This window comes from Mytilus trossulus, chromosome 3, assembly GCF_036588685.1.
Source record: "Mytilus trossulus isolate FHL-02 chromosome 3, PNRI_Mtr1.1.1.hap1, whole genome shotgun sequence".
NCBI lineage: Eukaryota > Metazoa > Mollusca > Bivalvia > Mytilida > Mytilidae > Mytilus > Mytilus trossulus.
Window position 1 is genome coordinate 36,702,631 of NC_086375.1, and position 18,299 is coordinate 36,720,929.

At 32.2% G+C, this 18,299-nt stretch overlaps 1 protein-coding gene across 1 annotated transcript in view; it reads right to left on the reverse strand.

Moving 5' to 3' along the window:
• The window catches only part of LOC134711370 (phospholipase B1, membrane-associated-like), a 28,361-nt gene extending 10,797 nt beyond the window's left edge, over positions 1-17,564 (reverse strand). The window contains exons 1-5 of the mRNA XM_063571926.1: positions 17,263-17,564; positions 15,201-15,310; positions 14,088-14,139; positions 12,239-12,297; positions 11,377-11,444 (exon numbers count right to left, since the gene is read on the reverse strand). Of these exons, the coding sequence (XP_063427996.1) occupies positions 11,377-11,444; positions 12,239-12,297; positions 14,088-14,139; positions 15,201-15,310; positions 17,263-17,317 (344 nt within the window). The 5' untranslated portion in view covers positions 17,318-17,564. The remainder of the gene's footprint in view (positions 1-11,376; positions 11,445-12,238; positions 12,298-14,087; positions 14,140-15,200; positions 15,311-17,262) is intronic.
• Between the last annotated feature and the right edge of the window lie 735 nt (positions 17,565-18,299).

The following is an 18,299-nucleotide window of genomic DNA, read 5'->3' on the forward strand; positions in this document are numbered from 1 at the left end:
AGTATTATTTTATTTAGGGGGTTCACTATACACGCAAATTTTTATTAGTCTTCACTTCAAGGTTAATCGAGCAAATTTTATTTAATAAGGCTTTTTACAGTTTTTTTTACTTTACTACGGGCTCATAAGGATCTTAAATCTGATTTTATTGCTGTGTCCACAATAGACACAGCAATATTATTCTACGTATTTCACCTGTATCGGTTTGGACAATTCCATGGACAATTCCATGGACTATTCCATACACACACCATTATGCTTAAGGGGTTTTCATATGTCATGTCAAGATGATATAGGCTATTTACCGTTGTTTGCCACAAAAAAAATCTGGTAAAGTCACTTTTCTGAAAAACCAATATAAATATAGTTAACATATTTATATATTTAATCTAACTGTGTTCATTGACCCGAATTTTTTAATGACAACACACACCTAAAATTCGTTTTGGTCTATTCCATGACATTTGCGCGGGAAATATTCATCAGAGACTTTAATAATTTTAATGGACGTTCATTTGGTAAATTTTACTATCTATTTTATGTGAACAATTGTCCTATGTTTTTGTTTTTCATACATTTAAAGGATCAACGTTATTTAAATTCCGTATATCTTCATTTGACATCAGGTTTGTACGCATTTAGTCTCTTCTATAATCAAAACTGAAGGCCGCGAAGGGACACATGTCATGATGACACGTGCTGCACAATCCCACACATTTCACATTATGTAATAAAATTCTACTGTTTGCGATAAAAATATTCACTGTTTAGGGGTGTTGAAATTAGGTCTTACATAGACATAGTTGATGCGTATCCGATCCGTGATTTGTATATATTTCAATGGTGCTCTCGGTAAGGCCAAAAAAATATGTTTGATTAATATGGCTACCCAATGGGTACCTGACCGATCCTATTTTGAGCACCCACCCTAAGCCATTTTATTGCCGTCGTAAGAAATAATCCAATCATTATAAATAGGGGAACTCTCGCCCCATGGACAACTCGGACCACACAATTCAAAATCATGGCACAAAAAATAAAATGGACAAAATAATAAAAAGAAAATACCGACCTACCTACCTACCCTACATATTTTGATGATGTAACCTTAAACAGACATGTTAGTTTTCTCGTTTGAATTGTTTTACATTGTCTTATCAGAGCCTTTTAAGTTTTATAGCTGACTGCGGTATGGGCTTTGCTCATTGTAACATGTACAACAATCAAACATCAACCCACACTAAACTGAATGTAATTGTAACATGTACAACAATCAAACATCAACCCACACTAAACTGAATGTAATTGTAACATGTAAAACAATCAAACACATCAACCCACACTAAACTGAATGTAATTGTAACATGTACAACAATCAAACATCAACCCACACTAAACTGAATGTAATTGTAACATGTACAACAATCAAACATCAACCCACACTAAACTGAATGTAATTGAAAGACATCTAGAGGTTGATATCAGAGGTGGATTTATGGGGGGGGCCTGCTTTTTGAGAAAAAATTTGGTTGCTTATGTAGGGAATCACTGAATCGTGACTGGAGCGAGCCCCCTCTTAGGTCAGTCAGTGGGCTCCCACTTTAGAAAATTTCTGGATTCGCCACTGGATATACAGTATCGAACAGAAGATAAAAAAGGGAACAATATGGAGAATTTTAGAGATTAATATTATTTCATGTAGATATAGGAAGATGTGGTGTGAGTGCCAATGAGACAACTCTCCATCCAAATAACAATTTAAAAATTAAACCATTATAGGTTAAAGTACGGCCTTCAACACGGAGCCTTGGCTCACACCGAACAACAAGCTATAAAGGGCCCCAAAATTACTAGTGTAAAACCATTCAAACGGGAAAACCAACGGTCTAATCTATATAAACAAAACGAGAAACGAGAAACACGTATATATTACATAAACAAACGACAACTACTGTACATCAGATTCCTGACTTAGGACAGGTGCAAACATTTGCAGCGGGATTTAACGTTTTAATGGGCCCAAACCTTCTCCCTTTTTCTGAAACAATAGCATAACATCACAACATATAAAAACATACGATAAAATATCAATTAGCAGACTTAACTCAATCAAAAAACGTATGATTACACAAAGAACGAATAAATTTGATCTGCGATATCTGAATACAAATGCACAGTTAATTAAATATTAGAGACAAACAGTCATGACCAAAAGGCTATCAAACAAATTCAAACACACTGAGAAATATTTAACCAATCAATGTTCACTTTAGAAAAAAACCGGTTTTTTATAATCTTGAAGTTTATACAAATGTTGTAAGAATAAGTGAAAAATTGAAGATATTACAAATAATCAAAGCTGGTATACAGCCAAGATCCATATAAATAAAAAATGACAAAAAAGCATTATAAACAGTATCAACAGGTCGAATGAACAAGAAAATACGATTTGAGAGTACTCGCAGTTACTGACAGCTAGTTAAAAGCCAAAACCAATTAATAGTAAAAAATCATGCATCAGAGACTAAAATCGACTAAAACACATCACAGGGATTTAGTATTTTAACGTCATTAATAGTCAAAGAAGACATGACTAGTGCAATGCCAAAAATAAATGTATCGACAGGTAGTAGTATAGTGAAGAGCGACTTCTATAGAAATAAAAGTTAACGTGGCTGTGTACCCTATACATCTCGCCTCAAAAGGTAATGAAATTTAGTTATGTTTTAATTTCCTAATGACAAAATCAATATTAGTGCCAATGTGAACTATATTCAGAGATCTAATTACAATATTGGTACGATAACCCTTACTTATAAGTTTGTTTAAAGGTTCGATGAGTTTACAAGGATCACATAGTGATTTCCTCGCTTTAAGTACAATATTACCATAAAATTTAGGATGAGAAATACCATCTTTAATAAGCTTTCTACAGGTATAGCCAAATTTACTAATCAAATCTTTGTATCTATGAAAGAATTTAGTAAAAGTTTTAAGTAATTTATGGTGTCGAAATCCATGACACAACAATTTACCAGTGATGCATTGATTACGTTCGTTAAAATCTATGACATCAGAACACACACGGGCAAACCGAACGAGTTGCGATATATAAACACCGTATGATGGAGCCAAAGGCACATCGCCGTCTAAAAAAGGAAAATTAACAATAGGAAATGAAAAATCGTCTCTTTTGTCGTAAATTTTAGTGTGAAGTTTCCCGTTTGAAATTGAAATGTCTAAATCTAGAAAAGGACAACTGCTGCTGTTTATGTTAGATTTAGTTAAAGTAAGTTCGTTTGGGTAAATTTCTGAAGTATATTTAGAGAACTCTGGATTATTCAACGAAAAAATATCATCCAGATAACGGTAGGTATTTTTGAATGTATCAACCAAATGTAACAATGATGGGTCTTTACTGAGTTTGGTCATAAACTGAGATTCATAGCAATATAGAAATAAATCTGCTATTAAAGGGGCACAGTTGGTGCCCATAGGAATACCTACTACCTGACGATACACTTTATCGCCGAAACGTACATAAATGTTATCAAGCAGAAAGTTTAAAGCTTCAATCATATCCTCACATTTCCAGTAAGTGTATCTAGCATACTTTCCTTTTTCGTTACAGAAAAGGGCCTTAAACGAGTTACAGCAAATAAAATTACAATGAGATTTTTCGAAAGACCATTTTATCAAATACAAAAACTTTTTCTTTATAAGATTGTGTGGAAGTGTAGTGTACAGAGTAGAAAAATCATAACTGTCAACAGAATTGTAAGGACCATTGAAAGCATGTATTTTATCTAAAACCTCTAAAGAATTTTTAACACTCCAAAAATAATTAATACCATTATTTTCATAAGCTTTATTACAAAAGTTAATAACCAGTTCTTTGATAGTAGTAAGGGAGGTGGTTAGAAGCACTGATATATAAGTAGTAGAACACTTACTCGAAGCGGAGATGAAACGGAATTTAAATGGTTTTTTGTGTAATTTCGGTAACCAGTACATGGTAGGGACTTTCAAATGTTCGGAAGATGCTTTAAGCTGGGCAGTGGCAGTGGTATGCTTGTTAACGATTTGACTCTCTGTGGTGCGCACTGACCTGAATGTAGAGGAATTTATTATTTCGTTTTGAAGAACTTTCGTGTAGTATATGCGTCACACCACCACTACATTATTTGCTGCCTTGTCTGCCGGTACGAACACAAACCGCTCTGCGAGTACCTTGAGTTTGTTTTTTATTCTAGAAATGGGTATATCATGGTTCCTATTATTAATTTCAGAATTGTTTTCTAAATGAGATATTCGAATATCAACAGTATTCATAATTTTATTCAAATAACTGTCTAAAGATTTTTTATCGGATTTTTCACGTTTGCACCAATTTTTACAATAGGCAGACAGAGCGTCTTTAATGACCTGACGACACTGTTTCCAATCTATTGTAGATGGAGGACGGTATTTCGGTCCTTTCTTTAGAAAAGTTATGACTTCACGGTCATCGACTATGTTGAGGTCTCCTGTGATAACATGACCATAGGGAACATATTTAAAACTAGATGTTTCGCAATCTCAAGTGGAAGGAACATTATTTTCTATATTGACGTCTGTTGTAATTGACGTATAATTGAAAATCAAATTTCTGCTCGGTTTTTTATAAGAATACGAAATAATGGGTTGTTCTATATTATCAAAATATGGAGGTATTAAGCTATAGACAGAAGAGTCATTGAATATGCTAGACAAATTAATAAAATCAATACCTCTATTTATATATTTTAATTTGAGAAAATGTCGTTTACGATTTTCAGGTTTATCAATAATAGGAAAAAGCCTGTGATGACAAAAGGCTGTAATAATACGGGTGTATTCATAAAATGGGCTAAAAAAAGAAATTTTATCACACTCAAGAAAAATAGCATATAATTTACTTATAGGTATCTGACCCAGTTTGCATAATACTTGATGTCTGCCATTATTCTTTATTATAGATAACAGATCAGCAAGTGTATAATTTATACGATGTTTAATACGTTGATTGCGGTTCTTGCGTTTACCATGAGACCTATTATTTCTAAGTCGTTTATCAACAATATTAATGACATCGATATGAGTTTTAGATATGTTCCCCTGCCCTAATATTTTATCATTTAGACCGAGAGGATAAGCTGTTTGAAGTCTTTTTATCCAAAACAATTCGCGAACTTCGCGTGATTTTTCAAATTGCTTGTGTTTACCATGAGACCTATTATTTCTAAGTCGTTTATCAACAATATTAATGACATCGATATGAGTTTTAGATATGTTCCCCTGCCCTAATATTTTATCATTTAGACCGAGAGGATAAGCTGTTTGAAGTCTTTTTATCCAAAACAATTCGCGAACTTCGCGTGATTTTTCAAATTGCTTGTGTTTACCATGAGACCTATTATTTCTAAGTCGTTTATCAACAATATTAATGACATCGATATGAGTTTTAGATATGTTCCCCTGCCCTAATATTTTATCATTTAGACCGAGAGGATAAGCTGTTTGAAGTCTTTTTATCCAAAACAATTCGCGAACTTCGCGTGATTTTTCAAATTGCTTGTGTTTACCATGAGACCTATTATTTCTAAGTCGTTTATCAACAATATTAATGACATCGATATGAGTTTTAGATATGTTCCCCTGCCCTAATATTTTATCATTTAGACCGAGAGGATAAGCTGTTTGAAGTCTTTTTATCCAAAACAATTCGCGAACTTCGCGTGATTTTTCAATGTACATGCATTTGAAATATTTAAGATATATTGTTTCCCTTTTTTTTGTTCTAGGTTCCACGGTGACCTAGCTTCCATTTTCGAAAACTGTGATTTAAATGCTAGTCTATTAGAGGGATATTTCCTTTTCATTGGTTGTAGATATGGAATCTTATTTTACCATGAAGTCAGATTTGAAAATGACTTTGGGAATGAAGATATCGTAAAGACTGAATGTCAGTTTTAGTCTTATATATCTATAATACTAAAATTACGAGGTCCAATTTGTCAGCCGTCATCGCGTAAAAACGACGAATCAAAGAATTCGACTTTATATATAACTAATGTAGTACAAAGGTGTAGATTAAAAATTACACCACTCCAGGCCCTTTTGTTTTCCACGTAATTAATATTGCCAATAATTAAGAAGTTCCGGATCGAGTCCGATACCGATACCAAAAATTAATATTATATTCACCTGTTACCGATTACCTTATTTGTACGTTCCGCGTCTGACAGGTGCACCACCAAACGGTGTATTCAGGATTAATATGCTATATACACGGGTCGTATCCACAGGGTTGAAACTACTAAATTGTCAAATTTTAATCAGTTTAGACTTTCTAAGATACATTGTAACAATACAAATACTAAAATCTGGACTAAAAATAAGGCGTATAGGTACAGTTTTCAATTTGTTAGCCGGCATGACGTAAAACAGCGAATCGAAGAATTCAATTTTATTTACAACTAATACATGTATGTATATGACAATGCTGTTGATTAAAAAAATACTCCATTCCAGGAACTTTTGTTTTTCAAATAATTAATATTACCAATAATTGATAAGTTCCAGTTCGACGGTTTCAATCAGAAAGATTTGAAAGCAGAGAAAACTGTGTATCGTTTAATCGGCATAACTTTATCAGATAAAAATACTAATACTAAAATAAGGCTTGCACATAGTTATATACGTTAACTCAGTCATGGACCTGCGATACCACGTGTCTGTTCTAGTGTACTTTATAATTTTAGTCTTGCATGTACATAATTATGTGTACATACATGTATATCACTGATTCAGTGGCAATGGTAAATAGACACTGACAAGTCTTAGATAATATTTTATAGTTTTGAATGTTTTGTCCGTTGACTAAAATTAGGTGGAGGTTTGTGTGTTCTTATTTCCAACAGAGGTAAACTCAACACATATCAATATGTGCATGAAGCAAATTGATAGTTGCTAGATACGGAATGATTGTACCACAAGAAAGTTTAAACCTGTGTGTATATACTTAAAATATGATAAAAAAAATCATGTCTTTTTCAGGACCATGTAGTATGGAATGTTTTTGAGATGTGGTTTTGGTCGATGGATGTTAATGAAGGACCTGTAGTACAAAGTATATCACTGAATTAAGCTCTTTGTCTAAGTGTATTATTGAATACTTTGCTTTGAGCTCAGTTCATTGTTATGCAAATCATTCTTTGTGAAATAAAGATTTGACAGAAAACTTTCATGTACAAGGATTTGTCAAAGTAGTATCACCTCTATTTACAATGTAAGTATTAGGGAGATAAAAGCATTCTATATTGATTTGAACCAAATATATTATAAAAAAAAAGAACAAATTTACCCGAGAATGCTACTACCACTACTAGCAATATGATGCTAGGTTGTTTTAATACATCTGTACTAGCTGCCTACTGATGACTCGGTTCTGAGTGTAAATGGTCCTTCAACTATGCAGGGAAAAATTATAAGGCATATCTAGGCTTATCAATTTCTAAAACAATATTTCATTGTACATGTTTGAAATTTTCAAACAACCACAGAAATTTTTGCAGTTGAAATATATGTATGTATCCTGTCGTCGTCTTCCCAAGACGGATGGTTTCCAGATAATAAATTCAGTATAAGTAAAAAGGAAGCCTTAAAATTATAACATACTGTGGATTCATTTATTTTCGTGGATTAAAGAAAGTTTGCATTTTCGTGGATATTTAATTTCGTGGTTTTGCCGAAGTCTGCATACAAGCCTTTAGAAAATTTGTTAATCGTTGAACATTTAATTTCGTGGTAGGACTCTAGCCACAAAAGCCACGAAAATTGGTATCCAAAGAATAATAATGCATCCACAGTAATATTTATAATCATAAAAGGAAGCCTGGGATTGTTTTGGGGGTTATATATATAGTCCCTAAGGTTTAGGAATAAGGGTTCCAAAGGTGACCAAAACAAGCATTAATCTAGTGTCCGTACAAAAAGTTGTGTATAAGTATTTCAATTGTTCTGAAATTGTACCATAATATTGAATACCATAAGTAGAAGGTTGAGGTCTATTTTGTGGGTTATGGGTCAAACAGTCTAGGAATTAAGGGCCAAAAACAAACATTTTTGTAGATTCCAGACAATAAATTTGAGTTATTTCTTTGTCCAGAATGGTTGTTGAATTACCTAAAACCAATGCTTTATGAAATCTTCTTTAAAAATTGGAGTTAAGATTTCTCTGTCCATAATAGTAGTTGAATCAACTTAAAATAATGCTATACATGTATATACACTATACAATGCAAAATTCACTTTACTACCAACTGATAAATTTAAGCAGTCTTTAATAGCCATTCAGTGATTACAAGCACTTTGATTATCATTCTAGGGTTATGCCCTTTCACAAATGGAAAAATTTCTCAAGCTTGTCTCAACTACATTTAGTGAAATGTGTATATAATGCTTATTACCTCTAAACTCAGTTTAAGTTCAATTTTTGGCAGCTTCACTTTATGTACCTGCTAGCGGGGGCATCATCTGACACCATGACTGTATGACATTTATATTTTAATACTTAATGTTTTATTAAAATGAGTAGTTGAATAATTATTGTTGCAAACTCCATTAGAAATTTGATTTGAGATCATTTTTATACCACCACAAAAATTGAAAACTTTATGGTTGTACATTTGTATCACGTTGGCGTCATCGTCTTCATCCAAAGACATTTGGTTTTAGCACTCTAACTTAAGTAAAAGTCAATAGAAATATATGAAATTTAGACACAAGGTTTATGACCATGAAAGGAAGGCTGGGATTGATTTTGGGTATTTTGGTCTCAACAGTTTAGGAAAAAGGGCCCAAATTTAGCATTGTTCTTGGTTTTTGCTCTATAACTCAAGTATTAGTAAACAGAAATCTATGATATTTTAACGTAAGGTCTATGGCCACACAAGGAGGGTTGGAATAGATTTTGGTATTTTTAGTCCCAACAGGGTAGGATTTAGGAACCAAAAACAGGTCCCAAATAAGCATTTTTCTTGGTTTTTTTAACAATACCTTTAGCATAAGTTAATAGAAATCTATAAAGGTTTATGACCACAAAAGGAAGGTTTGGGTTATTTTTGGGAGTTTTAGTCCCAAGGAATAAGGGGCCAAAATTAAACTTTGTTTGCTTTCATCAAAAAAATGAATTATTATGCTTCTTTGATATGCCAAATCTAACCGTGTTAAGATTCTTATTTTTTGGTCCTGTTTTTAAATTGATCTTCATTAAGGTCCAAAGGGTCCAAATTTAAAATCAGCTTGATTTTAACAAAAATTGAATTTTTGGGGTTCTTTGATATGGTGAGTCTTAACATGTACTTAGATTTTTGATTATGGGCCTAGTTTTCAAGTTGGTCCGATCAAAAATTGAATTCTTCGGGTTCTATGATATTCTGAATTTAACCATGTATTTAGATTTTGGATATTGGACCAAAATAGGTAAATGTCCAATTTAAAATTTTTAAGTTGAAGTTCCTCATAGACCACATTCAATCTGTGTCAGAAACCTATGTTGTGTCAACTATTTAACCACAATCCAAATTCAGAGCTGTATCTAGCTTGAATGTTGTGTCCATACTAGCCCCAACCGTTCAGGTTTCCACCTCTGCAGTCGTATAAAGCAGCACCCTGCGGAGTATCTGTTCCATTCATTTGTTTTTTCTTAATTTGTGTGAATTAACATTGTTACAGTAATTGCTAATTACTACACTTGCATACCACAACAAATACTGTATTGGTACATGTATCACTTATATTTGTATCCATATAACAAAACAAAAAATGAAAAGGAATAATTTTGCAATACCTTCTGAGTACTAAATAGCTTTTTAGGTATTTAGACATATTTTAAGACTTATTAATGAGTCTTTGAAGCATGCTCACAAAGGTTCTTTTGGTGAAATCATTGTTATTTTGGTCAAAATTTGTCCTTGCTTCGACCAGCTTTGGAGGAGATACAAAGAATTGATATAAATCAGCACAGAGGTTTACTTCCGATCTTATTTAGCCCCAATAATCATGTCAGACTTAAGCCATTGTCATTACTTAAAACCAATAAATGTATTCTAATCTGAGGAAGAAATTCGACATTTTAATTTTTTTTTACTAATGATACTGACGATCCACCACAAAGTAATGTAAATAGAACCATACCAATAGTAAGCAAATACATATAAAAAAAAAGATGAGGTATGCTTGCCAATGAGACAATTCTCCACAAGAGACCAAATCGACACAGAAATTAAGAATTCCCAGCTACAAAATGTATCCAAAACCAAAGATGTAGAACATGATCTATCATAATCATTTGGTAACTAATGTAATTACTGTCTCCCCATGTCTGTATTGAACATAAAAAAATATCAAATAAATAACACTCCTAATGCTCAGATCGGTTGTCACCGTGCAACACAGTTATTAACACCATACAGGAAAAACATAGAACTTTATTGTCATAAGACACTATCAAACATCCAAACACACTATCCACACTCATCTGTGTCCACACTTGTTAATAATAGAAAAATGATGCGAATTTAAATCGTCGCGAATCTGCATACCTTGAATCGTACCTTATTTAAACACCTCTAGTAAATTAGAAAATCGCGAAATTAAATAGCCGCGAAATGACTAGAAAGGACTAAACGCGAAATAAAGTATCCGCGAAAATAAGTTGGTTTACAGTACTTTAAATGCATCGTTAGCTGTACACGACGTCTTTTAGACATCGTATGGCCATCGCGCCATCATCGTAATCCCTCGTGTAGCCTTTGTAATCTATCGTGTAGCCTTCGTGATTCATCTTGTAGGCTTCAGTTGAGATATGAAGCTTAAATACCCGCCTTCGGTTAACCTTCGTATGTCCATCTTTTGCTTTCGTATATAATTTCAGCATCATCGTATAGACTTCGTTATTCATCGTACTTGCTTTGATCACTTTTTGGTATTTAAACGAGATCGGGACCAACTTTGTACGAACTTACAATTTTTGCATTCGGTTTTCCATCGTATATAAAAATGGGGACAGTGTGACACAGGCTTTATGATTTTATAGCAAAGAAGACGTTTCGTAAGTGCAAAGGAATCAGCGTCAGATTTGTTTTTAAATATTTTTTTTACAAATCCTTAAAAGTTCAAACGATTTAGCAGCGTCGCGTGTTTGTTTTGTGGGGAAAATAAGCTGCACATATTCCCTTCATATCTGTGACATTCTGTATCCCTCTCGAAATCACAAATCTATAACAATTCTATAAAACCCAAAATTGTATATACAATAGATATTTGTTCAATAAATCGTATTTCAAATGTTACCTCCAGGAAAGTCCCCTGTCCTGCCTCAGTAGTCCAATAGGTGTTTTTGCTGTAATACCAGTTCCAGCCTGGAGTGAAATATAGAACGAATATTTATATAATTTGGCAGATTTTGAAAATACAGAGTATACACTGTCGTCTTAAAAACGTCTTGAGAATAAACATATTAACATGACTATCTTTATTGTTAGACCAATGTTGCCAGCACTCTTATCCAGATTGTAAAATGGCATATATAGACGTTTTTCGTATGCAGTTAGTTTCTTAGAAGCCTACACAAATGCTCGTAATGAATAATGGATTTAAATAAATAGAAACTGCATGAACTTACTCGTTCAATGAGATTTTTCATCAATTAAACGCTTTTTTAGATTACAATATGGGCGAATTTCACCCTGACATAAGAAATTATTGGTTTTGTATAACAGTATTTGTTAAACTTCGTAATGAACAACTACGGAAAAGGCTTGTCCTTGCGTATACATGTATATACTAACTTTTAATCAGAAATAATTTGCAACAAATAGGTTAAATGGGATAAAATAAATAAAACTCAGGGGAAAAAAACGCACTCAGAGGAAATTCAAAAAAAAAAGCCTTAATCAAATGGCAAAATCAAAAGCTCAAACACATCAAACGAAATGTTAACAACTGTCATATTCCTGACTAAAGTACAGGCATTTTGTTATGTAAAAAATGGTGGATTAAACTAAGCAAAATATAGATTATCACACCCATCAACAATGCTGTAACAACTGCGTACAAACATGTTATTTGTTCTAAATATGAATTGTACAGCTTACAAGAGTCAACAACAGATATCACGTCAAAACAATGGTATTTTTATTAATATTTAACTAACTGTAATAGAATCGCCAATGGCAGCTACCACGCTGATGTCAGCTGGTGTCAATTCATGAACTGAAAAAAAGAAAAAGAAAGGCATAGAGTAATTCATTGAATATTCTCAAAACGAGATTTCCTAGTATTTGCTGCAAATATTTTCCTCTTTTCCTTTTACGACAATATAAACTGATGGAATCTCGTGTCAGTAGTTTTCTTGTTTCTTGAAAACTAAATGATACTAAACCAAGACCTATGGAACAACAACAAGATATAAAACTGAGTGTAATTAATGAAACATCGCCACGATACCAGTTTTCTGAATTATCATTTGAACCAAAATTAACATCTAGTACTATCTTGTCTAACTTTGTTGCCCTTGATTTTCAGGTTCAGAAAATAAAGTTGCTTCATGTTTGCTGCATTTGAATTTTACTCACATATTTGTTTGTTCGACTGGAAAAAGACAGGAATTCAAAGAAGATAAATATTTGAAATACCATTGACTTTTAAGTGCAGTATATGTCTGTTTTTCCTTTTTTCCATTTCCATTGATAGATCGATACTAGGATTAACTGTCCGGTAATAAAATGGACACTAAAAACTGACATCATTTTGTTTTATGCTATAGTTATTAAACATTTTTCGACATAGCATCTAGTATTTTTATTCAAAGCTTTCTGCATTTCAAGTTTTTGATTTTCAAATATTTTGTCCTCGATGGTCATTATCGAAATGCTGATTTGGTATAGAACAGAATAGAGACCAACAATTATTTAAAAACAAAAATATGACCCTTTTCAAATGTTTCGATAAAGTTGAAATTCATATACGGCCTAATGGGAACATTGTCCTTCGAACCGTTGATGGTATTAGTTAAATTAGTACCATGAAATGTAATTTGTTTTTACATACTCAATACCACTACAGGTGATGTATTAGTCACGACGGACCCGTCTCATAATATAAACTGGGATTTGGTTTTTCAAGTACATATTGATGGTCTAAATATGCATCGGTTGTAGTAAAGTATTTAAAATTACTGAATAATGTAATTAAAAAGTAAAAATAGAAGTGTTTTTAATGGTTACTAATATCTATACACTATCTGGCCTTTGAGATAGTCCTGTGTATATTGATAGTATTCTTATCTACATAATCAGTTAAATAGATACATATTTGCACACCGGGTACATGCATCTTTTATCTAGAGCATCATAGCTTCGACTTTGTAACCATTCTAACGCATAACTTAAATATAAATATATATGTTGTTTACATGATGACACGATGTCAAGTATAATGCACTCGTCTGTTTCAACCTCGGCAGTCTCGTGAAACCGTATTCGCCAGCTTGGTAATAGGGTAGTGGTTTAATCCTTAGTATAGTCAAGACTCGAAAATTGATATTTTCATCGAACCGCTAAGCACGAGGCATTTATAAGTAGTGAAACCAAAGATTTATCGGTTTGGTTTATCGATTTGTCTGGTGACTATGGTTAGTGTGACATGTCTTACTGCATATTGTTACTGTGTACTCTCCACGTTAAAATCTGACTCGGCTTATTCAAGTTCTCTTTATGCAAAGCAGGGTTGATATCATTCGTCCTGGTAAATATTTAACATTTACTAGTCGACGTTAAAAACCAATCCATTCATTTACCATTTGATTCCAATTTTGAATAAGCACAAATATCACCGCTTAACACATATATCTACTTCTTAACAAACACCACTATTCACAAGTGAGGAAATAAAGTAACACATATTTCTTTTCAAACGAAAAAGAATTTAAAAAAAACCCAAACAATAGTGAAACATATTAAAGAATGCAGAGTCATGAACAATCTGTGTAGAAATTGTATTACCATTTGTTGCGTTCTTGTTTAATCTAAATCCTTCGCATGGAAACTGGACGCTCTGAAATTCACAATATGATAAAATAATTGATTAAAAACAATTTTCATTAAAATAAAATGTTTACAAGTCTTCAAGAACTTTGGAGACTGTTGTCACCTGAATATCGTACTGAAATGAATCAGAGATTATTATTTAAAAAAAAACACCAAAAAACCCAAACATTCTAATTTTATAATCTGATTTCAATATCAGAAAAACTTATTTCATATTTTCGCTATGGAATCTTTTGTTGTCTTCACTATTTATTTGTTATGTGAGATTTATGATAAACGTGATATTTCTTAACTTCTTATTTTCGATTATCCCACATATCCTTAAGCGTTTACATTTCTCATTTGATATGACTTGCCAAAATATTTGATCAAAATCGTGTTTTTACAAAACGAGATTTCCTCTGTTATGCACATCCTAAAAATTGTATTGGTTTGGTTTGAAATAAACTATTAATTTAATATTTCAAAAACAATCCTTGCAAAAATCGTGAGAAATCAAACTACACTGGTTCTACAGTCTACACAACGTACATGTGATCGTAAGAAACGGACATGCATAAAAAGCGGGTACAATGGAAAATAACAGTGTATTGGATAGAGGAAGGAGTGATATTTTGTAACAGGCTATCTATCAATCCTGTGGACATTTTGTAATGGTGTCACTTTAAAGGATAGAGACTTGAAACTCTTCCTTAAATATGCTTTAGTTGCACCTTTCCGAAAGGACGTGACTTCGTATTTATACATCACACTAAACCAATAGCCGCTTTTAACATGGGGTTAATAGACGGAATGCAGAAATCCAGGGATGACCATGCATAGTTCTATGATCCATTCAAACCTTGGAATTTAAGTTTCTCTTTCTCGATTCTTTATACTCTTTTGTGCCATTGGCTTCTAGGCCCTCTAAACATTTTGAGTTTTGTGACGGTTGAACCTGATGACGGTGATTCAGAAAAACACGTGCTTGTGTACAGAACTATGCATTTTAAATAGTTGACAGCATATTAAATACTTCTGCTTGTCAGTAAAAACAGTACACCAAAAAAGAATTTAACGTAATTTTACCTTTGATTTTGCTTTGTTGAATTTTTTAATATGCTGATCGAATAGTTTCATAAATGTTTGGTTTCTGGATTGTTCTTCCAAGAAAGTTTTGTATTCTTTAAACTTCAAAGCTGAAAAAGAATAGCTGACATAAGCATTGTGGTGACCATTATAGTATGTTTGTATTCGTTTATTCTGGGACTATTCGGTCTAGTCCGTTATTGATATGACTGTTATTGGAGCATGCAACAAAGAAAAAAGGATGTTCAATTTGTTTTTAATTAAAAAAAATTCGGGAGGGAGGCTTTTTAATACTTCAGATATGTTACCATTACCATTTAAACATAATTCAATGTCCGGTATCTTCAATTATTCGTCGCTGTATTATGTTCCACTTCACAAACGCTATCGAAAATATTGGATTGTAATTTAAGTAATTTAGCAAGTTTATAAAGTAAAATTCTAAACTTTTAAATGGTTATTAGTTTCATATATTTAATTTAAATTGATTTTTGAACATTGACATTTTCTTCGACAAGTTATATTCTATATTGTATGAAGATAATAGTGTTGAAATAATTGAAAGATATGTGCCTGATATAATAAAGTTGCATTAATAGAAAGGAAACACAGACTTAAAAAAAAATACAGATTTTGTATATAAGTGTTTTAAATGAACAATGATTTCAAAACAAACTCATAAGGATATTATTTAGTTTCTGACTTAGTAGTGGGACATTTGTGTTTAATGTGCAAGTATGTCATTCAATGTGACGCAGTATACTGAAACGCAAAGGATATAGCACTGTGTTGCCTTTGAATTTGAAATTATTTTGTATATATTCTCGATAGAACGCCTGACCAGTTGCATCCACGGTCAATTTAATTACTTAATCATTTCTTTTGCATCTATATACATATTACATTAAAAGCTTTTTTTTAAATCCAAATGGACAACTTTTTATTTACATGTACAAAATCTTAAAAGTAATTTTTAGAATTTTTTTGCTCTAGTATCATGTGTATACAACCTGGATAACGGTACGACACACTCGATATAACAAAATTAACGGTACCAATTTTCTTGCACCAGATGCGCATTTCGACATAATACGTAATTAAAAACCTGATAAATAAATATTATTAATTTTTCAAAATGTACAGGCTTCATAGAAATAAAATTGTAACAAGAGTGTAAAATAATTAACTTTCATACAAAAAATATGCATATGAAAGTATATATATGCAAAAATGTGTATGCATTTGTATTCAGATATCGCAGATCAAATTTATTCGTTCATTGTGTAATCGTACGTTTTTTGATTGAGTTAAGTCTGCCAATTGATATTTTATCGTATGTTTTTCTATGTTGTGATGTTATGCTATTGTTTCAGAAAAAGGGAGAAGGTTTGGATCCATTAAAACGTTTAATCCCGCTGCAAATGTTTGCACCTGTCCTAAGTCAGGAATCTGATGTACAGTAGTTGTCGTTTGTTTATGTAATATATACGTGTTTCTCGTTTCTCGTTTTGTTTATATAGATAAGACCGTTGGTTTTCCCGTTTGAATGGTTTTACACTAGTAATTTTGGGGCCCTTTATAGCTTGTTGTTCGGTGTGAGCCAAGGCTCCGTGTTGAAGGCCGTACTTTAACCTATAATGGTTTAATTTTTAAATTGTTATTTGGATGGAGAGTTGTCTCATTGGCACTCACACCACATCTTCCTATATCTATTATAAAAAAAATTGTTCAATATTTTCATTTACTATATATATGGATAAACTATCATGGTCTGTGAGATTAAATTGTTAAATGATTTATGTCTTTCTTCAAACCATTATTTATATTGTGTAGTACATGGACTAAACAATTTGGTAGTAGTAAGATTAATATAAACCTGTTTAAATCGGCGTCACAGTGACCACACTATATAAACGATGACCTTTAAAAAGTATTAAATTTATAAACATCTCAAGTGAAAAATATTTATTTACGCATGTCTCGTAATCCAGCTTAAATATCACTTCATAAAGTTTTTGCGCTAAAATACATATTAAAGAGGTAAAGTTGAACTATTGCTTACCATTTACTGTGGTGAAAACCAAAATAAAACAGCAGAAGTACCGCAAAGGCTCCATCCCCCCTTATTTATCTGTTAACCAATATGATACACAAATAAATGCAAGTTTTGTTTATACAATCTAATCACATGATCACAGTTATAAATAAAGGTCACGAGATGATATTGATAACGTTAATATCCTGGTGAATGAGCTGATATATCACATATATAATCAACAACTGAACTAACTACGAGAAGACTTTTTAAATGTATACTTTTTAAGACGTTTTCCAGGTCACTTTGGCACATTGACATAGTGCTATCGATCCATGACACACTAACCAACATTCTATTAATATAACATTATTTATTGAATGTAAACATTCTTAATGTTAGGGCTTATTGTAAACATTGTCAATTTTAACCTTTTCAATGTATTCATAAACGTCATTTTTTATGAATGTCGCTGTACTTTTCCTCTGCAGTCATGGTATGACGTACACATCTCTATATGTGTTGATAATGATTACAGTTCTTACTGAAAAACGATGGAAAATATATTTATATTTAGAGGGCTTATATATAGTATATTATATCAGCTTCTCGGCAAGCCTCGCGCTTTAAATGATAAAATTTAACTGTCTCGAGTGGAGAAATATCGTAATACACTTGTTGCAGTGTGAGAATCTATATTTCTTTATGTGTAATTTTTTAAATACTATGTTATTGTTAAAACAAGAAAAAAAATCATCAATCTAATCATTTACATATTGCAAGATATCCTTATTCAAAATAGTTAAAAAAATAAATAAAAAGAATAAAAAAAATCGGTAATTTCAAACAATATAACAAGACCAAAGATGGACTTTGATGGAGAATTTATAATTTCCTTTTTTGCCACGTGCACTTAAACGTTTTAAGAGTTGTAATGTCAAGAACTTCTGGTGAAGAAAATAAACAAATAAGAACTAGAACATCGTCATATTGAGAAGATCTCGTGAAACAGCCCAAGTGCAAAAAAGATATACTTTAACTTCTTTCATATTTCGTCATCCGCT